Here is a 24,326-nt window from a genome sequence, read left to right on the forward strand (position 1 = left end):
GGGTGCACGTAACCCCAATATATTCTTTGAATTCCCAGTCAGACAATGGCACTATATGGCAGTAGCAAAAATTGTGGGTGCACACAACCCCAATATATTCTTTGAATTCCCAGTCAGACAATGGCAGTATATACCAGTAGCAAAAATAGTGGGTGTATATAGCCCCAATTCTATTGCTAGGGTACTTCCAGTGTATTTCTGGGGTGAAGGTGGGGGGGCACACCGTTGGAACGGGGATCGGGGGTGTATATATAGGGTATACGGGAATACACTGTCATTGTATTCCATCCAGGATCCGGGGAAAGCTGGGTTGCGGCGATTGAGCCCGTCAGTGCCACGTTACACTGACAAGCTTCTCCCTGGAATTGAAGTTATATGTAACCCCAATATATTCTTTGAATTCCCAGTCAGAAACTGGCACTATATGGCAGTGGCAGGACTTGAGTGTATTTGTAACCCCAATATATTCCTTGAATTCCCAGTCAGAAACTGGCACTATATGGCAGTGGCAGGACTTGAGTGTATTTGTAACCCCAATATATTTCTTTCCCCCTACGCCCAACAGCAGCACAACTGGGGTATTCCTGCCCCTAATGAGCTGTTAGGACAGGTGGAATTTTTAATTACCTAACAGCTTTTGACCCCTATAAGAGGCCGGAAGACATGCTCCTCCCTTGTGTTTTTTTCTGTCCTGTGGGACAGGACAGGTGGTCAGGGGGGAGCAGGTGTTCTGACCTCCTATAGGGGTCCACTACTCTCCCCCATCCGTACCTGATGGCGGAAGATCTTTTTCTTGGACATCCTCTTCTTTTTTCAGCAGGGGTCCTCTTCTCCCGGCGGGGACCCTGCCGGCTCGTGCGCGCTCCTGTCTGGCTGGCGCCGGGTCGGGGCTTTCCCCGGGTATAGGAACGCTAGACCTAGGAACCTTTCTCAGGTTCCTCGGGTCCCCCGTCTAGCAGGGTCCGGCGCTCATGCGCAGTGCGGGGGTCTCGCGGCGGACGGAAAGAGAATAACCCCTAGACACGAGCATTGCCGTGGTAGTTCGGGGGGGGGCCCGGTCCTTGGGACCATACCTGAGTCGGGTCACCCCCCCCCTCCACCCTGTCTTCCCCCCTCCCCTTTTCTCATGGAGATTCTGGCTCCGTTGTAGCCCCTGCCCCCTGGCCTATTTAAGTCCCCCTAGAGCTTCAGTTAGTGCTTGTCGCTCCGGTTGCAAGCACATCAGTTGGTGAAGCTCCCTGGCCATTTCATTGCTGGAGAGCTGTCTTCATTGACTAAGGTTTGGTGGACATGGCCAGGGGGGGGGGGGGGGAGGGAGGTTGGGGAGTTGCATCCCTGGGGGCAGTAAGTAGTTAGTGTATCCTTTTCTTCCAAAAGGAAGCATCTGGCGTGCGCTTCCTGTAGAGTGCTGCTGCCTGATGACTCCCAATATCGGTTCTGTCAGGGGTGCAGGTCCCCCTCTGTTGAAACAATTCCCATGCGAGAGATGGTTTCCTGGGTGAAGGGGTACGTCCAGGACTCCATGAAAAGGATGGAAGCCGTCTCCCTGGCCAAGAGGCCACGGCTGGATTGTGAATTGTCCCTGCCGCCTCTGGAAAAGCTGCGCCTCAGGGATGTGGAGTCGTCTTCTAGTACGGAGGAGGAGAAGGAGATTTTTCCCCTGGACAAAAGGTCCAGAGTATTCAAGACCCTAAGAATCAGAGACCGGGAAGGCGAGGAAGGCTCTAGCCGTAGGTCTCGTACCTTCAGGCCCTCTTCGGAGATGCTCCACCTGATGGAGGGCGAATGGAGGCACCCGGAGAGATCCTTTGCGCCATCCACACGCTTCAAGGCACTTTTTCCCATCTCTGAAAGTCAACTAAAGGCGTGGGGTCCCCCACCAAAGGTGGACGTCGCCGTGGCCAAGTTATCAAGGCGCTCCATCCTTCCATCAGAGGAGGGCTCGGGCCTCAGGAACCCCATGGCGGCTAGATCCATGGCACTGGCTACTGTGGCTCGCCGACCCCTATGGCTGAAGCCCTGGAAGGCTGACCTTACTTCCAAAAATAGCCTCTGTGGTCTCCCCTTTGAGCCCGGACGACTGTTCGGAAGGGAGCTCGACCACATCATGGAAGGCTGGGCCGACTCCAAGGGCAAGAACCTGCCACAGCCCCTTGAAGGTCTGAGTACCTCCTTTTGAGGAAGAGGCACCCGGAGAGGCACCAGAGGCCAGCGGCGATCCGGGAGAGGAAGATGTCGGGGCTCATCTCGTGGCCGTAAGAATGCCCCCTTCTAATTCCCTCTCAGTATACCCCCCCCCCCCTTCCTACCCCCCCCCCCTCCCCCGGGGTGGGCGGTCGTCTTTCCCACTATGTGGAGGCCTGGCGGCAGAATATTCGGGACCCCTGGGTCATCCAGACGGTCCAGGAAGGCTATAAAATTAATTTTGTTTCCCAGCCGCCAGAGAAGATGGTAAGAACCCGCCCTCTTCAGGGCCCCAAACAACTTCATCTGGAGAGATTGATTCAGGAGTACGTGGACAAAGCCGCGCTGGAGATGGTTCCTCGCGCAGAGTAAGGCACAGGCGTCTACTCTCCAGTCTTCTTGGTCCCCAAGCCATCAGGCAAGTGGCGTATGATCATCGATCTCAGGTATCTGAATCACTTCATCCGCAGGCTGCGGTTTCGCATGGAAACCATAAGGTCAGTACTACCTTTCATGCACCCTGGAGATCACTTCGTCACTCTGGACCTGAAGGACGCCTACCTCCACGTACCCATCTTTCTGGCACACCGAAAGTTCCTAAGGATTGCCGTAGACATACAAGGGAAAGAGGCGCACTTCAAGTTCGCAGCCCTCCCGTTCGGCATATCCTCCGCCCCCCCACACCTTCACAAAGGTTATAGCTCCGGTCGCTGCCGCCCTGCGCCTTCAAGGCATATTCATAGTCCCGTACCTGGACGACAGGCTTCTGAAGGCTCATTCAAAGGAGGTTCTTACCACGCAGGTGCAGACCGTCGTAGCTCTACTAGACAAGCTGGGGTGGCTGGTAAACTGGCAGAAGTCAGTGATGGTGCCATCAACACGAGTTCAGTTCCTGGGACTTATTCTAGACTCTCTCAACATGACGGTCTCTCTACCCTCTCCTCACAAAAGGAAAATAGCTCGAGCAGCACATTATTTGTCTTCTACACGGAAGGTCACCATCAGGACGGCTATGAAGGTCCTTGGATTGATGTCCGCTGCCCTAGATGCAGTTCCTTGGGCCCTATGGTATATGCGCCCTCTACAGAATGAGATCTTGAGAGTCTGGAATCACAGTCCTTCAGGTTTACAGAAGCCAATCCAGTTAACCATCAGCACCCGGCAAACCTTGCCCTGGTGGACCCATCTGCGAGATGGGAAGTCCTCGGTCCAGCCCGCCTGGACCCTGTTGACTACAGATGCCTCCCTCACAGGCTGGGGAGCTCATCTGGGGGAGACCCCGGTTCAAGGTACATGGAATCAGCGGGAGAGGATGCACTCATCCAACTGGCGCGAGCTTACCGCAGTTCATCGAGCCCTTCTGTCATTTGCACCACTTCTACAAGGGAAAGCGGTCAAAGTAAGATCAGACAATCTGACGACAGTCCACTATATCAACAAGCAGGGAGGAACCAGGTCCCCCTCGCTCATGCAAGTCACCAACCTGATCTTCTCCTGGGCAGAACGAAACCTCTCCCAGCTGGCCGCGGTACATATCCAGGGCCGCCTGAACATCCTAGCGGACCAACTCAGCAGAGGCCGGCCGACCGCAGGCGAATGGTCCCTGAATCAGGACATCTTCCACTACCTGACCAGGAGGTGTGGTCTCCCCGAGGTGGATCTGATGGCCACCCAACACAATGCCAAAGTAGAAAGGTTTTGCTCCCTGTACCGGGAAGACAACCCTTTGGCTGTGGATGCCCTGTCAATACCATGGAGGTTCGAACTGGCATATGTATTCCCTCCCATCCCGATGATACCGAAGGTATTGGCGAAACTCAGGCAGGACCAGACTTCGGCAATAGTGATCATGCCGTTCTGGCCAAAAAGGGCATGGTTCACCGACCTTATCCTTATGAGTCGGGGGAACTACTGGAGGCTTCCACCAGTCAGGAACCTGGTGTCACTGAACAGTCGGCCGTGCCTGGGCCTAGACAAATTCAACCTCACTGCCTGGAGGCTAACCGCGCCATACGCGCAGACAGAGGATTGTCCCAGGGAGTGCTAAGTACCTTAGCCCATTCAAGAGCAGAGGCAACCAATCAGAGCTACCGAAGGATCGCCCGGATATTCCGAGATTGGTGTACAGGCAGCCACCGCGATCCAGACAGATATGCAGTCCTGGAGCTCTTACAGAACGGCCTGGAGAGAGGACTAGCACCTGCCACCCTCAAGGTTCAAGTGTCAGCTCTATCTTCTCTCCTGGAGCAGGGTCGGACTGGCCCGCCGGAGTACCGGGGAATCCCCCGGTAGGCCCCAGCCTGGACTGACAGTGCTCATTTCGTCAATGCAGAAGCACTGGTCAGGGGCCCGATCGGGATGTCAGGGGCTGGTTCGGGCCCCTGTCCAATGCATTTGCATTGATAAACTGAGCACTGCTAGTGGCAGGGGCCCGATCGGTAAGCTCGAGGCCCCAGGATGCCGGCAGCGCTGTAATTACTAAAGATGCCCGGCTGCCAGTTTCCCAGGGCCCCGACACTTACACCGAGGGGCCTCCTGGCGATGCTATACTTTTCCTATTAATATAAGGAAAGTATACATCCGGAGGACAGAGCACACCAGGGGCAGCAGCTCTCCCTGCAATCTTTAGAAGCGATCTCTCTGCAGCCCGGACTTCCTTCCCCTCCCCCTCCCAGCAGTGAGTCATCGCTTACATCGGCCTGTGTGGGGACAGAGGAGTCTGCTGCTGCAATGATCCACAAATGTGAGTATATTTTTTCCTTTTTTTTAGTAAAATGTAATGTTTAATATGTATATGTGTACATTTGTTTAACCATTAAGTCCTATCATGGTGTCTATCATACACCACTACCATACACATATCATTATGATAGACACCATGATAGTACTTAAAGAGGACCTTTCACCATATCTGGGCACAGGCAGTGTTATATACTGCCAGAAAGCTGACAGTGCGCTGAATTCAGCGCACTGTCGGCTTTCCCGATCCGTGCCCGGTGTAAAGCGCTATCGGTCCCGGTACCGTAGCGCTTTACAGTCAGAAGGGCGTTTCTGACCATTAGCCAGAGACGTCCTTCTGCCTCGCGGCGCCAATCGCGCTGTGCTGTGGAGCCGGGAGGAACGCCCCCTCCCTCTCCTGATAATGCTAGTCTACGGACAAGCTGTGTGACCAGAGGGAGGGGGCGTTCCTCCCGGCTCCACAGCACAGCGCGATTGGCGCCGCGAGGCAGAAGGACGTCTCTGGCTAATGGTCAGAAACGCCCTTCTGACCATAGAAGAGCTACGGTACCGGGCCGTAAGCTCTTCACACCGGGCACAGATCGGGAAAGCCGACAGTGCGCTGAACTCAGCGCACTGTCAGCTTTCCGGCAGTATATAGAACTGCATGTGCCCGGATATGGTGAAAGGTCCTCTTTAAGGGTTAAAGCATGTGTCTTGTATACTGTGTGAGGACTGTATGTTTGTATACAGGTATGTGTGTGTGTATATACAGCATTCTATAATAATATGTGAGTGTATGTATATATGTGAGTATATATAGTATATATGGTATATGAATGTACATAAATGTGTATATGCTAATTATATACAGTCCTATGAAAAAGTTTGGGCACCCCTATTAATCTTAATCATTTTTAGTTCTAAATATTTTGGTGTTTGCAACAGCCATTTCAGTTTGATATATCTAATAACTGATGGACACAGTAATATTTCAGGATTGAAATGAGGTTTATTGTACTAACAGAAAATGTGCAATATGCATTAAACCAAAATTTGACCGGTGCAAAAGTATGGGCACCTCAACAGAAAAGTGACATTAATATTTAGTACATCCTCCTTTTGCAAAGATAACAGCCTCTAGTCGCTTCCTGTAGCTTTTAATCAGTTCCTGGATCCTGGATAAAGGTATTTTGGACAAACAATTCAAGTTCAGTTAAGTTAGATGGTCGCCGAGCATGGACAGCCCGCTTCAAATCATCCCACAGATGTTCAATGATATTCAGGTCTGGGGACTGGGATGGCCATTCCAGAACATTGTAATTGTTCCTCTGCATGAATGCCTGAGGATTTGGAGCGGTGTTTTGGATCATTGTCTTGCTGAAATATCCATCCCCGGCGTAACTTCAACTTCGTCACTGATTCTTGTACATTATTCTCAAGAATCTGCTGATACTGAGTGGAATCCATGCGACCCTCAACTTTAACAAGATTCCCGATGCCGGCATTGGCCACACAGCCCCAAAGCATGATGGAACCTCCACCAAATTTTACAGTGGGTAGCATGTGTTTTTCTTGGAATGCTGTTTCTTTTTGGACGCCATGCATAACGCCTTTTTTTATAACCAAACAACTCAATTTTTGTTTCCAAAATGAAGCTGGCTTGTCCAAATGTGCTTTTTCATACCTCAGGCAACTCTATTTGTGGCGTACGTGCAGAAACGGCTTCTTTCTCATCACTCTCCCATACAGCTTCTATTTGTGCAAAGTGCGCTGTATAGTTGACCGATGCACAGTGACACCATCTGCAGCAAGATGATGCTGCAGCTCTTTGGAGGTGGTCTGTGGATTGTCCTTGACTGTTCTCACCATTCTTCTTCTCTGCCTTTCTGATATTTTTCTTGGCCTGCCACTTCTGGGCTTAACAAGAACTGTCCCTGTGGTCTTCCATTTCCTTACTATGTTCCTCACAGTGGAAACTGACAGGTTAAATCTCTGAGACAACGTTTTGTATCCTTCCCCTGAACAACTATGTTGAACAATCTTTGTTTTCAGATCATTTGAGAGCGGGCTGTCCATGCTCGGCGACCATCAAACTTAACTGAACTTGAATTGTTTTGTAGAAAGAAATGGTCCAAAATACCTTCATCCAGGATCCAGGAACTGATTAAAAGCTACAGGAAGCGACTACAGGCTGTTATCTCTGCAAAAGGAGGATGTACTAAATATTAATGTCACTTTTCTGTTGAGGTGCCCATATTTTTGCACCGGTCAAATTTTGGTTTAATGCATATTGCACATTTTCTGTTAGTACAATAAACCTCATTTCAATCCTGAAATATTACTTTAACCCCTTCCACACTAGAACTGCTGAGCCCTCCATTTCTGGTGTTTATTCCCCGGACCAGAGGCTTTATTTATCCCGATCCGTTTTGTCATTGTATTTATGGACGTTACACCGTACGTTTGTATTATCCTCAAGGCGAAGGAACTTATCCGCCTGATAACCTCGTATCTATCGCGTGTATCTACATCTGCGCACACTGGCAAAGTAAAGGAGAAACTTTAGGCAGTGCACACTGTACAGCGACAGGAACGCTCTTAAGATTTATGCATTTGTTCACACGTTCCCTGAAGCTTAGGAGCGTTTATCTCCACGCTCTCCGGTATTCCTACAGTAGCCGCAGCGACAGCTCCAGCCCTAGAGGGCAGAGGAGAGGTGGGTGGCGGGGACAGCTCTGTTCTCAGGAGGATGTGGCGGCTCTGAGAAGAGCCTTTGGGTTATGTAGTAGAGAGTCGGGGAGCGGCGGAATTAACCTCCGAAGCCGTAGAGAGTGCGGCCCTGGCGCTTGAGCGCGTACACCACGTCCATGGCGGTGACGGTCTTCCTCTTGGCGTGCTCGGTGTAGGTGACGGCGTCACGGATGACGTTCTCCAGGAAGACTTTCAGGACACCGCGAGTCTCTTCATAGATGAGACCGGAGATGCGCTTGACGCCTCCTCTGCGAGCTAGACGGCGGATGGCAGGCTTGGTGATGCCCTGGATGTTATCCCGGAGCACCTTCCTGTGCCGCTTGGCACCGCCCTTGCCGAGACCTTTCCCTCCTTTACCGCGACCGGACATCTTCTGTGCTGCTGACAGACTAGAATAAGCGTCCCTCCGCACAGCCGCCTTTTATATAGAGAGTGGTCGGACCAGAAGGAGAACCCTGCTTTGATGACGTAATTCTTCGGCGTGACTCCTACAAGCCCCTCCTCTGTCTCGCGCTGATTGGCTGACTTAAGACAATGGATCACTTTGAATTTCCCGCTCATTCTCCCATTGCCGAGGGTCAGCGGTCAGCGGCTCCTTCTAGCCGGCCTACTAGATAACATGCAGGGCGCTGTTCTCACTGCTCCAGACCTTCTTCTCTGTCAATAGGACTATTGTATTCCGGAGCCGCACCCCCTCCTCCCCGGATCTAATTCTTCTCCCGGCTGCGGTATCTCCGCTCTGCCCCCTATGGGCATCCTTGTGTAATCGCCGCGAGGCTGCAGTTATAGTGAACCCCGGGTGCGGGCTGTGCAGTTCCACGCTGATCCAGATGGGGGCGCGGGGAACAAACGGCACAGCTCGGGAGACCCTGTATATACGGATCCCAGCCAGCAGGTGGCGCACAGATACTACATAGGACGGTTACCGGGGCTCTAATTCTGTCGTTAGACGATCGTCTTTAACCCTTTCCCGCCAATGGCATTTTTTGTTTTTTTCGTTTTTTACTCCCCTCCTTCTAAGCCCCATAACTATTTTATTTCTCCGCTCCCAGAGCCATATGAGGTCTTAATTTTTGTGGGACAAATGTTTCTTCCTGATGCCGCCATTAATTATTCTATATAATGTACTGGGAAGCAGGAAAAAAAATCAGAATGGGGTGGATTTGAAGAAAAAATGCATTTCTGCAACTTTCTTACGGGCTTTGGTTTTACGGCGTTCACTGTGCAGCCAAAATGACATGTCCCCTGTATTCTGTGTTTGGTACGGTTCCAGGGATACCAAATTTATACGGTTTTATTTAAATTTCGACCCCTTAAAAAAAAAATCCAAGACTGTGTTTTATTTTGTTTTTTCTAAAAGTCGCCATATTCCGACAGCCGTAACTTTTTTATACGTCCGTGTACAGGGATGTGTAGGGCGTCTTTTTTTGCGGGGTCGGGTGTACTCTTTAGTTCTACCATTTTCGGGAAATGTTATTGCTTTGATCACTTTTTATTCAAATTTTTATCAGAATCCCACCCCATGCATGGGACCTTGATGGGACTTGGCAGCACTGTAATTGACCGTCTGCTTCACCCCAAGTGTGAGAAGAAGCTATCGCAGGTCCTTCCTTCCAACCGCGACCAGGCTGTATAATCTACATCAAACCAAGCGAAGACACTCCGCACAGACAACTAAATGACTATGAATGTCCTCCTTCTTTCTTCTCTGTTCCTTAGCTGCTATGGACTCCTAGTATATCTTTCTCAGCATATGTGTGTCTACTTCTGTAATATATTACTGTGTATTATCCTGTATCTGTATTACTATGCAGCTGAAACATACTGAAATTTCCCCACTGTGGGACTATTAAAGGATTATCTTATCTCTTATCTTATCTTATACTCCCTGTGTGTATACACTAGCTAGGCCAGTCCTGTTATAGTCCTTATTATATAATCCACAAGATACAGGTATTTCTGTGAGTATCTGTATTCTGCCCTTTACTTACAATAGACAGAGTAGGCCGTTCCGTGATTGGCTATATTTCAACACGTGACCTTCCGACAATGAAGTAGTCGACAACATACTATGTTAAAACCCATAAGAAGTAGGCATTTTTGTGATTGGCTACATTCAATCTATTTATTATAGATAAAGTAGGCCGCTTTGTGATTGGCCACATCTTAACACGTGACTTTTTGATAATGAAGCAGTAGATAATTCCATCATGTTAAAACCCATAAGAAGTAGGCATCTCTGTGATTGGCCAGTTTATCTCTATATACATCATGGATGAAAGTAGGCCACTCCATGATTGGCCATATGACATCATGTGACCTTTGTTAAACTACTTAGTGGCCATCCACAGTAAAAACCCATAGGGAATAGGCGACCCTGTGATTGGCTACAGTCATCTTCATATACAACATGGACAAAAGGAGGCTGTCATGGGATTGGCTACATAACAACATGTGACCCTCTGACAATCTAGTAGTGGGCATTCCACTATGGCAAGACTCATAGGAAGTAGGCAAATCTGTGATTGGCTGGTTCAACTCTATATACACTATGGGCTAAGGTAGGCCAGTCTGCTATTGGCCACATAACAACATGTGATCTTTTGCAAACTAAGCACAAGCACCCTTCTATAGTAAAAATCCATAGAAAATAGGCAACTCTGTGATTGGCTACAGTCACTCCTATATACACTATGGACAAAAGTAGGCTGTCTTGGGATTGGCTATATAACAACACATGATCGATCTTGCTCTTGGATACATAAGTTCTCCTTCAGGTCCGATGCCATTTCCCATGTCACTTAAATAGTAGGCAGTCCCCCTATTGGCTGTTAGGACCTTCATAGACTATAGTGGGATATGTAGGCTCACATATGTGCCGTGGTTATAGAAGATGTCTGAGTGACCAATCATATTTGTCCACATGTTTTCTTTCAAGTCCGCCATCGATATAAAATCTATTCTGATTGGCTCCAAACTTTAAAAGCACACGGCCACATCTATACAGTATTTTTCTATTAACATACATCCCTATTTTATAAACTAGCCACTATATATATATATATATATATATATATATGCAGAAAAATAACTTATTCATTACACATTGATCATTTCAGTATCATTTTAAACATTTTAATTACAAATGCTGCCGGCCATGTTTTCAGTAAAATGTCATTCTTTTATTATTGTTTCTGACTATTTGATTGTGATCATTATTGCTATTACTTTATTATATGTTTGTTTTGTGTTTTTCTGGATGGGAAATGTGACAATGTAGAGTGGCTGGATTCTTGCTCCGTGTCGGTGTCGTCTCTCCGCACACGCATGTAATATGACCATATTGACTTATCAACTCTTCTGGCAAATTTTGCATCCTGGAAAGAGATAAATTAGGATATATAATTAGGAAAGAAAGATAAGCAATTTTGTTATTGAAAACTTTATTTCTGTTTGTTCTTTATCTTCTTTTCTCTGACTGGTGACCACTTCCGCTATTATGCAGTAGGCAGGTACTTCCGGACATATGCACATCCTAGTTCTTTTAGTATATAAGTTCTCATTGAAGAGTTGCCAACATGCCATGATTAAGGTGCTTCGGCACTGAAACGCGTCGGCGTTAAACACTACCACCTCTGTACATGGACTACATTACTCTGAGATGTCCGAATTTTTAATGTGAAAAATAAAAGCGAAGTTTTAATCTAATCTCCCGACACAAGAGTTCTGGCTGCTGGATCCTTTTTTCTTTACTGCATCATTGCGGCTCCGACCGGAGGGAGTCTTTTACCTGACAATCCGTGAGGACTCTCCAGGAGAACACCGGAAATATGGAACTGGAAGGCAACAATTTTTCTCTTTTCATTTTGGACACTGCTCAAAAACTATCTTACTATTAAGGGGCTGAATGCATACCATATTTGTTTGCAGTCCTGTTATACTCCCTGCGTGTATACACTAGCTGGGCCGGTCCCGTTATACTCCCTGTGTGTATACACTAGCTGGGCCGGTCCCGTTACGCTCCCCGCGTGTATACATTAGCTGGGCCGGTCCCGTTACGCTCCCCGTGTGTATACACTAGCTGGGCCGGTCCCGTTACGCTCCCTGCGTGTATACACTAGCTGGGCCAGTCCCGTTATACTCCCCGCGTGTATACACTAGCTGGGCCAGTCCCGTTATACTCCCCGCGTGTATACACTAGCTAGGCCAGTCCCGTTATACTCCCTGTGTGTATACACTAGCTAGGCCAGTCCCGTTATACTCCCTGTGTGTATACACTAGCTGGGCCGGTCCCGTTATACTCCCCGCGTGTATACACTAGCTGGGCCAGTCCCGTTATACTCCCCGCGTGTATACACTAGCTGGGCCAGTCCCGTTATACTCCCCGCGTGTATACACTAGCTAGGCCAGTCCCGTTATACTCCCTGTGTGTATACACTAGCTAGGCCAGTCCCGTTATACTCCCTGTGTGTATACACTAGCTGGGCCGGTCCCGTTATACTCCCCGCGTGTATACACTAGCTGGGCCAGTCCCGTTATACTCCCTGTGTGTATACACTAGCTGGGCCGGTCCCGTCACGCTCCCCGTGTGTATACACTAGCTGGGCCGGTCCCGTTACGCTCCCTGTGTGTATACACTAGCTGGGCCGGTCCCGTTACGCTCCCCGCGTGTATACATTAGCTGGGCCGGTCCCGTTACGCTCCCCGTGTGTATACACTAGCTGGGCCGGTCCCGTTACGCTCCCTGCGTGTATACACTAGCTGGGCCAGTCCCGTTATACTCCCCGCGTGTATACACTAGCTGGGCCAGTCCCGTTATACTCCCCGCGTGTATACACTAGCTAGGCCAGTCCCGTTATACTCCCTGTGTGTATACACTAGCTAGGCCAGTCCCGTTATACTCCCTGTGTGTATACACTAGCTGGGCCGGTCCCGTTATACTCCCCGCGTGTATACACTAGCTGGGCCAGTCCCGTTATACTCCCCGCGTGTATACACTAGCTGGGCCAGTCCCGTTATACTCCCCGCGTGTATACACTAGCTAGGCCAGTCCCGTTATACTCCCTGTGTGTATACACTAGCTAGGCCAGTCCCGTTATACTCCCTGTGTGTATACACTAGCTGGGCCGATCCCGTCACGCTCCCCGTGTGTATACACTAGCTGGGCCGGTCCCGTCACACTCCCCGCGTGTATACACTAGCTGGGCCAGTCCTGTTATACTCCCTGTGTGTATACACTAGCTGAGCCAGTCCCGTCACACTCCCCGCGTGTATACACTAGCTGGGCCAGTCCTGTTATACTCCCTGTGTGTATACACTAGCTGGGCCGGTCCCGTTATACTCCCTGTGTGTATACACTAGCTGGGCCAGTCCCGTCACACTCCCCGCGTGTATACACTAGCTAGGCCAGTCCCGTTATACTCCCTGTGTGTATACACTAGCTAGGCCAGTCCCGTTATACTCCCTGTGTGTATACACTAGCTGGGCCGGTCCCGTTATACTCCCTGTGTGTATACACTAGCTGGGCCAGTCCCGTTATACTCCCTGTGTGTATACACTAGCTGGGCCGGTCCCGTCACGCTCCCCGTGTGTATACATTAGCTGGGCCAGTCCCGTCACACTCCCCGCGTGTATACACTAGCTGGGCCAGTCCCGTCACACTCCCCGCGTGTATACACTAGCTGGGCCGGTCCCGTTACGCTCCCCGTGTGTATACACTAGCTGGGCCAGTCCCGTTACGCTCCCTGCGTGTATACACTAGCTGGGCCGGTCCCGTCACGCTCCCTGCGTGTATACACTAGCTGGGCCGGTCCCGTCGCGCTCCCTGCGTGTATACACTAGCTGGACCGGTCCCGTTACGCTCCCTGCGTGTATACACTAGCTGGGCCAGTCCCGTTACGCTCCCTGTGTGTATACACTAGCTGGGTCGGTCCCGTCACACTCCCTGCGTGTATACACTAGCTGGGCCAGTCCCGTCACACTCCCCGTGTGTATACACTAGCTGGGCCAGTCCCGTTACGCTCCCCGTGTGTATACACTAGCTGGGCCAGTCCCGTTACGCTCCCTGCGTGTATACACTAGCTGGGCCAGTCCCGTCACACTCCCCGCGTGTATACACTAGCTGGGCCAGTCCCGTTACGCTCCCTGCGTGTATACACTAGCTAGGCCAGTCCCGTCACACTCCCCGCGTGTATACACTAGCTGGGCCAGTCCCGTTATACTGCCTGCGTGTATACACTAGCTGGGCCAGTCCCGTTACGCTCCCTGCGTGTATACACTAGCTAGGCCAGTCCCGTCACACTCCCCGCGTGTATACACTAGCTGGGCCAGTCCCGTCACACTCCCCGCGTGTATACACTAGCTGGGCCAGTCCCGTTATACTGCCTGCGTGTATACACTAGCTGGGCCGGTCCCGTTAAGCTCCCTGCGTGTACACACTAGCTGGGCCGGTCCCGTCACGCTCCCTGCGTGTATACACTAGCTGGGCCGGTCCCGTCGCGCTCCCTGCGTGTATACACTAGCTGGACCGGTCCCGTTACGCTCCCTGCGTGTATACACTAGCTGGGCCGGTCCCGTCGCGCTCCCTGCGTGTATACACTAGCTGGGCCGGTCCCGTCACGCTCCCTGCGTGTATACACTAGCTGGACCGGTCCCGTTACGCTCCCTGCGTGTATACACTAGCTGGGCCGGTCCCGTCGCGCTCCCTGCGTGTATACACTAGCTGGGCCGGTCCCGTCGCGCTCCCTGCGTGTATACACTAGCTGGACCGGTCCCGTTACGCTCCCTGCGTGTATACACTAGCTGGGCCGGTCCCGTCGCGCTCCCTGCGTGTATACACTAGCTGGGCCAGTCCCGTTATATTCCCTGTGTGTATACACTAGCTGGGCCGGTCCCGTCGCGCTCCCTGCGTGTATACACTAGCTGGGCCAGTCCCGTTATATTCCCTGTGTGTATACACTAGCTGGGCCGGTCCCGTTAAGCTCCCTGCGTGTATACACTAGCTGGGCCGGTCCCGTTACGCTCCCCGTGTGTATACACTAGCTGGGCCGGTCCCGTTACGCTCCCTGCGTGTATACACTAGCTGGGCCAGTCCCGTTACGCTCCCTGTGTGTATACACTAGCTGGGTCGGTCCCGTCACACTCCCTGCGTGTATACACTAGCTGGGCCAGTCCCGTCACACTCCCCGCGTGTATACACTAGCTGGGCCCGTCCCGTTACGCTCCCTGCGTGTATACACTAGCTAGGCCAGTCCCGTCACACTCCCCGCGTGTATACACTAGCTGGGCCAGTCCCGTTATACTGCCTGCGTGTATACACTAGCTGGGCCAGTCCCGTTACGCTCCCTGCGTGTATACACTAGCTAGGCCAGTCCCGTCACACTCCCCGCGTGTATACACTAGCTGGGCCAGTCCCGTCACACTCCCCGCGTGTATACACTAGCTGGGCCAGTCCTGTTATACTGCCTGCGTGTATACACTAGCTGGGCCGGTCCCGTCGCGCTCCCTGCGTGTATACACTAGCTGGACCGGTCCCGTTACGCTCCCTGCGTGTATACACTAGCTGGGCCAGTCCCGTTATATTCCCTGTGTGTATACACTAGCTGGGCCGGTCCCGTTAAGCTCCCTGCGTGTATACACTAGCTGGGCCGGTCCCGTTACGCTCCCTGCGTGTACACACTAGCTGGGCCGGTCCCGTTACGCTCCCCGTGTGTATATACTAGCTGGGCCAGTCCCGTTATATTCCCTGTGTGTATACACTAGCTGGGCCGGTCCCGTTACGCTCCCTGCGTGTATACACTAGCTGGGCCAGTCCTGTTGGCGCCTAAATCTGACAATCCTCATTCTATACACTAGCGGACCTGAAAGAGAACAAGGACAGTGGAGTCGTCTCCTATTGGCTGAAGCCATCTATCTCGGCGCTGATTGGCTGACCTCACAACTGTTCGGCATTTGGAATGTCCCGCTTATTGTACGTGACCGGCTCACACACGTAACAATCGTACAGCGCGTGTCTTATCCCGATATATTGTGATAGGTTTGCGCATGTCACTGATGCAGATTGTCAGCTGTGGCGGCCACATACAGCTCAGTGTGAATTAGGCCATAGATCTGTAGCCTCGGTCACTATAACGAGCAGTAAATACCGGATAAGGGTGCATTCACACTGAGTAAACGCTAGCTTATTTTGTAAAGTAAAATTACACTTGTAAATTTTGCTATCCCATTGACTTCAATGATATTTTTTTACAAGTGTAAAAATACGCCTGTAAAAAATACGCCTGTAAAAATACGCCTGTAAAATGTCATTGAAGTCAATGGGATAGCAAAATTTACAAGTGTAATTTTACTTTACAAAATAAGCTAGCGTTTACTCAGTGTGAATGCACCCTTAATCTGGACTAGAGGCGCCGAAACACAAGCGGGAGTTCTGGCGGGATCCCCTCACCATTCATTCAATGGAATTTCAAATAGACAACGCAATGACGTCACCGGCGTCTTCATGAAGGCGGAGCCAGCTGATCCTAAATGTCCAATCCTGTAAGTGCTCGGCGATTACGTCACAACAACGATGTTCCTCCTGATTGGTGCTATTTCAATGCCATAGAGCCTCATTGATTGGCTTGGATAACAACCAATCACTGGCGCCGGCTGCTTGTCCTTGCGGGTATAAATGAGGAGGCGGCCTAAGCGCTGGAGCTTCACGGAGATTCACTCGTAAGAAGAAGGATGTCTGGACGCGGCAAGCAAGGAGGCAAAGCTCGTGCTAAGGCCAAGACCCGCTCATCCCGGGCGGGGCTTCAGTTCCCCGTCGGTCGTGTGCACAGGCTTCTCCGCAAGGGCAACTACGCCGAGAGGGTTGGTGCTGGTGCTCCCGTCTACCTGGCGGCCGTACTGGAGTATCTGACCGCTGAGATCCTGGAGTTGGCTGGTAATGCTGCACGGGACAACAAGAAGACCCGCATCATCCCCCGTCACCTGCAGCTGGCCGTGCGCAATGACGAGGAGCTGAACAAACTGCTGGGTGGCGTGACCATCGCCCAGGGAGGCGTCCTGCCCAACATCCAGGCCGTGCTGCTGCCCAAGAAGACCGAGAGCAGCAAGCCCAGCAAGAGCAAGTGAGCGCCGCTCCCACCCCATCCGTCTATACAAGCAAAGGCTCTTCTAAGAGCCACCACCTTGTCTACAGCAGAGCTGCCTCCCGTCTACAATACGGGCTGTCCGTCTATTCTGAAGCCAGACCGGCGGCCCTTACAGGGAAGCACCGTGGGGTGACTGGGAAGGAGGGAGGAGGATTCACTCTGTAGGGAGATGTGGTGCGGGCGCGGGGTTTTGTGTCAGGTCGGGCTGGTGGTAATACTCTCCGCCGGGGCAGGTTTAGGAGAAGCTGCGATGAAACGGTATGTGAAGGGCTGATACAAAGCTTCTACCGCAGGATCCGGCGCTCACCTCCGCTTTATCTCCTCTCACACGGTTGGTGATTTTGAAAATCGCCGATTTCTATTCTGTGACCGTTACAAGCAGCGCGAGAGCCGGCAGCGTCACGTGGTGCAGAGGGAGAAAGCGCGCGAATTTCAAACACTCAATAACGCTCAGCATTTCCCCTCATGACACTGTCAGTTACATCCTCCGCTCCTCAGAAGGGAGACTGAGCGGAAGAGTCAGCAACACATCGGGGCAGCAGCGGTGAGGTTACTGTAGAGGGCGCTGCAGATAGATATGTATCATTATATATAAGGGAGGGAGGGAGCGAGACCCGGTGCCGCTACTCAGTGACTGTAAGGGAAAGGGTAACCTCTCTATTAGCAGCCAGTGAAGGCTTCTCTTCTCCCCTCCCGAGAGGAGAAAGACAACGGCTACAGCTCGTCTGAGGGAGGATTTGGTGGCTCTGAGAAGAGCCTTTGTGTTGTCAGACGGTGCCTGGGCAGATTTAAGCCCTCTCCCCACGAATCCTGCGGGCCAGCTGGATGTCTTTGGGCATGATGGTGACCCTCTTGGCGTGGATGGCGCACAGGTTGGTGTCCTCAAAGAGCCCGACCAGGTAAGCTTCGCTAGCTTCCTGCAGGGCCATGACGGCGGAGCTCTGGAAGCGGAGATCCGTCTTGAAGTCCTGGGCGATCTCTCGGACCAGGCGCTGGAAGGGAAGCTTACGGATCAGCAGCTCGGTGGACTTCTGGTAGCGGCGGATTTCACGCAGAGCGACTGTACCAGGGCGGTAGCGGTGAGGCTTCTTCACTCCGCCGGTGGCGGGAGCGCTCTTCCTGGCGGCCTTAGTGGCCAGCTGCTTGCGGGGAGCTTTCCCTCCGGTGGATTTGCGGGCGGTCTGCTTGGTTCTGGCCATCGCTTCTGTATAGACGTTACTACACAGCGGTGATATGAGCTGAGGAGCGGAAAGAGCGACATATTTATACAGCCGGGGCTCGTCCTCATTGGCTCATGGAAAGCCCGCCCCCTCCATCCCATTGGCCCAGGATTAGCTCTCATGCCCCTCCCCCTGCCCGAGCCCTGATCCTGTGCCGGGGAGTCACCTCTGCACTGCCGGCCTCACATCGCATCACAGCCGCAGCTTGTATGCTGGTGTGTATGTGTGTGCGGTACCGCTGGCTATGTGACCAGTCAGTGCGGCCAATAAGTGGCGCCATATCACCCCCGTGTGGCCACTGCAGAGAACCGCACACTCCGAATAAGAACCGCAACCGGATCCAACTGCTGAACAAGAGGGAAACACGATCCCAATGCGGAACAGCGGCATTGCATGGCTAGAACCGCTTTGGGGTAACGCCCTGGTCTGCACGCTGGTAATAGCCGCGAGGCTGCCGCTTCTGTCATGTGGACTGCAGCAGTCTATGAATAGTGAACCCCGGGTGCGGGCTGTGCAGTTCCACGCTGATCCAGATGGGGGCGCGGGGAACAAACGGCACAGCTCGGGAGACCCTGTATATACGGATCCCAGCCAGCAGGTGGCGCACAGATACTACATAGGACGGTTACCGGGGGGGGGGTTCTGTAGTTTTTTTTCTTGTATATGTTGCTGTTGTGCTTTCATACACAAGGTGGCGCCTCAGCCTTCTATTGGTTTCTAGTGGGTCCTCAGAGCCATAGCACAGGCTCACAGCAGCACATTTGTATTGCAGCTCTGGCCTTGACTGGAGTCTGAAAAGACTTTGGGCTAAAGGGCGAGTTCACACAGAGTTTTTTTTGCAGGCTGCCTCTGACTTCAATGGGAGCCAATTTCTTTTTTTCTAGGCTAGCGAGATGCCCTATCCTGCCGCAGCGCGGGGCCGCTCTCTTCTAGGCGGAATGTGGCTCCTCTGTGTGAATATAGCCTAACAGTGACTGACTGGAGCAGAGGGCTAGAAGAGCCCACAAGAGCTTCCAATGTATGAAGGAAGGGGAGAGATCCAGTGGCTGAGGGGAGAGGCTGCTCACATGGCGCTGTGGTGGGGCAGTGTTATTGCAGGCTGAAGGCTTTCGGCTGAGCGCTGCACTGGGAGACTCTTGTCCTCCTGACACAGGACTCCCCTGACTTGCTGTTGCTCTCCCACTCACTCAGAAGAAGATCCTGGCCAATTGCCTTATTCACAGCCCGACCCTCGGTGCCCTATTGACAACCTTTCACATACATACCTGTGATAGGATGGGAAGATAGGAGGGAATAAAAGCTCTGATCTGCCCTCAACACTCAAATCATTGAAACCTCAAGGCAAAAACTATTGAAGAAAAAACCTCCAGCTCGCCCCCTGAAGATGTCTGATCCTCTGTAGTAGCCTAATTCCATGAAAGACACTGCTGTGGATGGAGCCCGTGACAGGGCAGAGAGCTTTGTGCTCCTTCCCCGGGAGCTGTGGGCGCAATGTGATGACATCACTCACATCGCACTTGCAGCTCCCTGAACAGTCCATGAGAAGAGACTGCACAGAGCGGCAGGGGAGCGAGGAGAGGAAACTATCAGTGTCTTATTATGTTAGACTGGGGGCAGATGAAGGGGGCATTAAACTCGGGGAAGATTAAGTGGCCATTAAATTGAGGGAGATGAAGTGGAACATTAAACAGGGAGGGGGGGTCAGATCATGCTGGGACAGTGACATTAATCCGGGGACAGCTGGTTTGGGATATTAAACTGGGGGCAATAATAATGATTTTCCCTTTGCAAATACAAGTAAGGTCACTTTGCATTTAATGGACTGATGTCACATTGGCCTTGTGAAGGCTCCCGGCCCATCATTCTATTTCTTCTATTGCAGGCTACGCTAGGTAGTCTGCAATAGAAGAGCCGGTATTTTGCAATGCATTAGCATTAGAGATGAGCGAACAGCATTCAATCGAATATCAGGCTGCTTCTATTTCTTCTATTGCAGGATACGCTAGGTAGTCTGGGATCCATGTCAGCATGCGATATGCACGAGCTGACTTTTTCCCATAGGAATGCATTGGCCAGCGTTGATTGGCCGAATGCCATACTGTCAGGATACGGAGTCGCGGCGGTCTCCTTGCTGCGCGGCGTCTCCCTGGGAGACGTGTTAGGAGTTCTATTGGGTGTGCTTAGGTCATTAAGGGTTAATCTTTTCCTTGCCTTCAGTCTCCATGTCATTAGCCATCAGGTGTTTTCTCTGCTGCTATTTAAACCCCACCCAGGCATGGATCCTTGCCAGCCATTCACTTTGGGTTTCCTGGTCCCCCTGCTCAGTCTGATTCCCTGTCTGTTTGTATTCGGTCTGTTCTCTTGGTTTATTTACCTGGCTTGTATTTTTGACTATCCCTTGTCTTTTGATTCGGTACCTTTATTATATCTCCTGGCTTGACCTCTTGCTCGTCTGACCTCGCCTTCTCTTCTGTGTCTTGCTGGGACTTGTGGTCCTCCCTGGTTCCATGCTGTTTAGTCTTTTGTTTTGCATTGCAGTTACACTGTGCTTTCTGTTTAGGGGTGACCCCTGTAACTCCAGTCCCTAGGACTTTCAGGGACTCCTCTCCCCTTATCCTAGCCGCCGGATAGAAGGTTAGGAGCCGTGGTAGGCGCACTTCAATTAGGAAGTGCATTGGTCTGCCTCATCTCAGATATTACAGCATAGTTATAGCTGCAGGGCCTGCGACCCCTTTTGTCCTTAGCTGCACAGTGTTGCTTTCCCAGCTGTGTCGTTTTGCACTGCCTGACCCTGACTCCAATCCTTACAGTGGCTATTTGCCACAAGTTTTTGGATACGCTCACTGAACACTTAGATCTTCTCCAGGAGGCGGTAGTGGCCCTTTCCTCTTTGCTGGGACTATCTGGGCTGACCTTTTTAGCTAGGCCTAAAACTCTGAAGTCACGGGCAGAAAAAAACTCTCCTTTCCTGGAGGTGTCTGGAGCACCAGGCCTCATCTTCCTGCCGTTTTCAGCATTTTTTCCCTACTTTTGTGGTTCCACCTCTCGCTCTGGAGGACAGGCTTCCCGGGACTCTTGATCAAATTAGCTATTAGCTAATGAAAGCTCATTTCATTAGGAGCTGCCTGGCAGTTCCTGCAGCTAGTTCTCCAGGCCCTCCACTTCCTTGCCATCTCTTGCTCTCCTTCCTAGAGCTTTTGGCTTGGCAGCGTAGACGGTGCCTGTGTTCGAGAAATGGTATATACGGTTATACCATAGTTCAATTTGTCTCCTTCCCCCCGCTCGAGCGGCCGTTGTTTCTCTAGGCCGTCTTCATTCTACCATAGCAGGGAGTCATCGTCCCCGTTCCCACTTCTTTCCTTCAGACTAGCCTCTGTCCCCCTCAGTATTTACCAAAGTGATGGCAGTTCTCATGGCCCTCCTCTGTTTCACAGGTGGCACCATGATTCCATTCTAGGATGGCCTGCTGGTGAAAGCCGCCTCCAAGTCAGACAAACTGACCAGCTTGCGCATTACCTTGGACCTTTCTTCGCAGATTCAGATGGCTTATCAATGTGGAAAGCCTTGTTTCAAGCATTCTGAACATAAGGAGTTCCTGGGCATGATCCTCTACATGAACCAGGGCAAGGTCCTCCTCCAAGATTCTCTCTTTGGTCCGGTGTGTTCAGCTTTCGGAGGAAGTGTACATGCACGCTTCTATTCTGCATGTGGGTCCAGGGCACGATAATCTCGACCTTCATGGTCATTCCTTTCACTCAGTTCCATTCGTGTCCTCTGTAGTTGGCGATTTCTGGGCGCTGGGACAGTTCTTCGGCCTCTCCAGTCCACCTGATTCTTCTGCTTTTTCAGGTTCATGAAAGCTCTTTTAGTGGCTTTCCTCCAAAGGAATATCTCAGGGAAAGCCCTTCCGTTTGTAGGTGATTTTTCACAGATGCTAGTCTCTTAGGCTGTGGAGCAATCCTTGGTGCCTTGACCATTCATGGCCTGTGGCCCTAGGCAGAGTCCTCCCACCAAATCAACCTGCTAGAGCTGAGGGCCATCTTCTTAGCCCTATGTCAATGGACCTATCTCCTCCAAGGATATCCAGTTAGTCCAGTCTGACTTCTCCACCGTGGTGGTCTACTTGAACCTTCAAGGGGGCACCAGAAGCCGGATAGTTTTGTTATGGAGGCCTCCCATTGTCTTTGGGCAGAACGCCACGTTCCAACTCTCATGCTCCTTTCGTCAGCACATTAACTAAAATTGGAATGATACAGAGAAGATTATCTTGGCCCTTTGTTAGGATGACTCAAAATTTTGCGGAGCGTTCCATAACTCAGTGGTCCACTTTCCAGACGTGGACAATAGGCAGGTTTTTTTTGTGTGTTTTTATTTTGTTGTTTTTTAAATCATCTGTGTTTCTGTTGGGGTATGCCCACCGCTGTGACCTTCGCCTCCAGTCTAAACCACAAGATTACCCTGCTATGCTGCCAGGTCTCTGATCCTCATCCATTGCCACCGACACTCCCATCATTCCCTGGTCAGACTTTTGCCTTCTGTACCTGTTCCATTCTCTTCCTCTTCTCCCTCGTGTCCTCGAGACTCAAGACCGAGGAGGTTCCAGCCATTCTGGTGGTGCTATATTGGCCCTGATATGCAGATCTCATGTACCTGCTGGCAGACGCTCCTTGGCTTCTTCCTCTGCAGGAATTTCTCCATTCTTTTCTTCCCAGGATCCTGGCCTTCCCTCCAATCTGGTCTGGGTCGTCTTTCCTTAAGGACAGTGTTCTGTTCTCTTGGAACCATGGGATCTTAACCTCGTCCTCAAGGTAGTTCAGGCTCCCCTCTTTGAGCCTTTGTGGATATTCCTCTCCGCCTCCTGTTTGGGAAGGTGCTTTCCTGGTGGCTATTTTCTCTATTTGTAGGGTCTGTGGGCTGGCCGTCTCTTTTTATGGCATCCTCCCCTTCTGGTTATCCACAGGGATAATTTTATCCTCCGTCCACCACAGTTTTCCTATCTAAGGAAGTCTCCTCTTCCACGTGAATGTCCCCTTCCTGCCTGGCTCTTGTCCAGGCAAATTGAGGTCTATTTGTCTCGCACCCATCCTTCTGAAGTTCAAATGCTTTGTTTGCCCTCCTTGAGGGTCCTCAGAAGGGTTTGCCTGTTTCCAAGGTTTCCTTTTTCTATGGATTTGGTCTGTCATTAGAGAAGCTTATTGGGTAAAGCTCTGCCCTTCCACGCTACAGCACATTCCATGAGAGCTGTTGGAGTTCCCTGGGCTGTTTGGCATCAGGCTACTGCTGTCCACATCTGCAAGGCTGTCACCTGTTTTTTTTTCCATACATACCTTTTCAAAATTTTTACAAGATCCGCTCTCTGGCTTGTGCCAATGCTGGGTGACAGTTTTTGCAAGCAGCTGTGTGCTAGCTATTTCGCATGGCTGTGTATTTCCCACCCTCTGGGACTGCTTTGTGACACCCCACTGTGTCCCCCACTGAAAATTAGGCGAGAGAGAGGGATTTTTGTACTCGCCGTAAAATCCTTTTCTCAACGTTTTCACCGGGGCACACAGATCCCACCCAGGTTATAACATTTGTTCCAGTCAGATTGGTTCTTTTTGGGTTCAGGACATGTTTGTTGCTGTTCCATTACTGCTGCGGTACAACTACTTAGCACAGTGTCTGTGAGAGCGGTATTGCCCGGAGGCGGAGCCAGCAGACTTTCTATTCCCCTTGTGTGAAGTCTCCCATTAACCAGGCTAATGCCCACTGTGTCCTCCGGTGAAAACGTTGAGAAAAGGATTTTACAGTGAGTACAAGAGTTCCTCTTTTTGGGAGTTTGATATCTATGATCTATTTGTAAGACATGTGACGTTGCGATCACATATGTTACATGGCCTGCTTGAAGCTCTGCCCCATTCATGTGTATGTATAGTGACATTGCCCGGTATTGCAACTCAGTCCCAAAGTACAGCACTGCCTAGTATTTGTGTAAGAAGCCCTAGTGCTCATCCAAAAGTCCATGTTCGCTTCAAAGAGTGAATTGTGTGGAACCTCTGTGACACTCAGGAGGGCCAGGGCTGGTATCACGGGTAATATATCAGATGTGGCCGGCTTTCAGGGGGTCCCTGGGTCCCAAATGTGCACAAAATCTCAACTCTCTTAAACTTGTATATACTTGTAAAGATGGCCTGTATCCAGGGGGTTAGTCCTCAACAAACTGGGTACACGTATGTAGAAGAGCAATTACAATTTGTCAGCAGCGGGAGACCCTTGAATTCTGCCAGACTAGCTATGGGCTTCTTAAATATAAATTTGTCCCAAAGACTTA

The 24,326-nt window shown here is 51.2% G+C and overlaps 2 protein-coding genes and 1 non-coding gene across 3 annotated transcripts; 2 read left to right on the forward strand and 1 right to left on the reverse strand.

The window, feature by feature from the left end:
- Nucleotides 1-16,379: 16,379 nt before the first annotated feature.
- LOC142219268 (histone H2A type 2-B) lies at nucleotides 16,380-16,826 on the forward strand. Its single transcript, XM_075288215.1, has one exon. It carries the CDS (start codon nucleotides 16,384-16,386, stop codon nucleotides 16,774-16,776), a length of 393 nt encoding a protein of 130 aa, XP_075144316.1. The 5' UTR covers nucleotides 16,380-16,383; the 3' UTR covers nucleotides 16,777-16,826.
- Nucleotides 16,827-17,503: 677 nt separating this feature from the next.
- Nucleotides 17,504-18,007, reverse strand: LOC142219264 (histone H3). Its single transcript, XM_075288211.1, has one exon. It carries the CDS (start codon nucleotides 17,993-17,995, stop codon nucleotides 17,585-17,587), a length of 411 nt encoding a protein of 136 aa, XP_075144312.1. The 5' UTR covers nucleotides 17,996-18,007; the 3' UTR covers nucleotides 17,504-17,584.
- Nucleotides 18,008-22,228: 4,221 nt separating this feature from the next.
- On the forward strand, nucleotides 22,229-22,334 carry LOC142183624 (U6 spliceosomal RNA). The gene has a single exon (XR_012711785.1). It is a non-coding gene; the product is annotated as a U6 spliceosomal RNA (small nuclear RNA).
- The last annotated feature ends 1,992 nt before the right edge of the window (nucleotides 22,335-24,326 follow it).

Source organism: Leptodactylus fuscus, chromosome 10, assembly GCF_031893055.1.
Source record: "Leptodactylus fuscus isolate aLepFus1 chromosome 10, aLepFus1.hap2, whole genome shotgun sequence".
Taxonomy (NCBI): Eukaryota; Metazoa; Chordata; class Amphibia; order Anura; family Leptodactylidae; genus Leptodactylus; species Leptodactylus fuscus.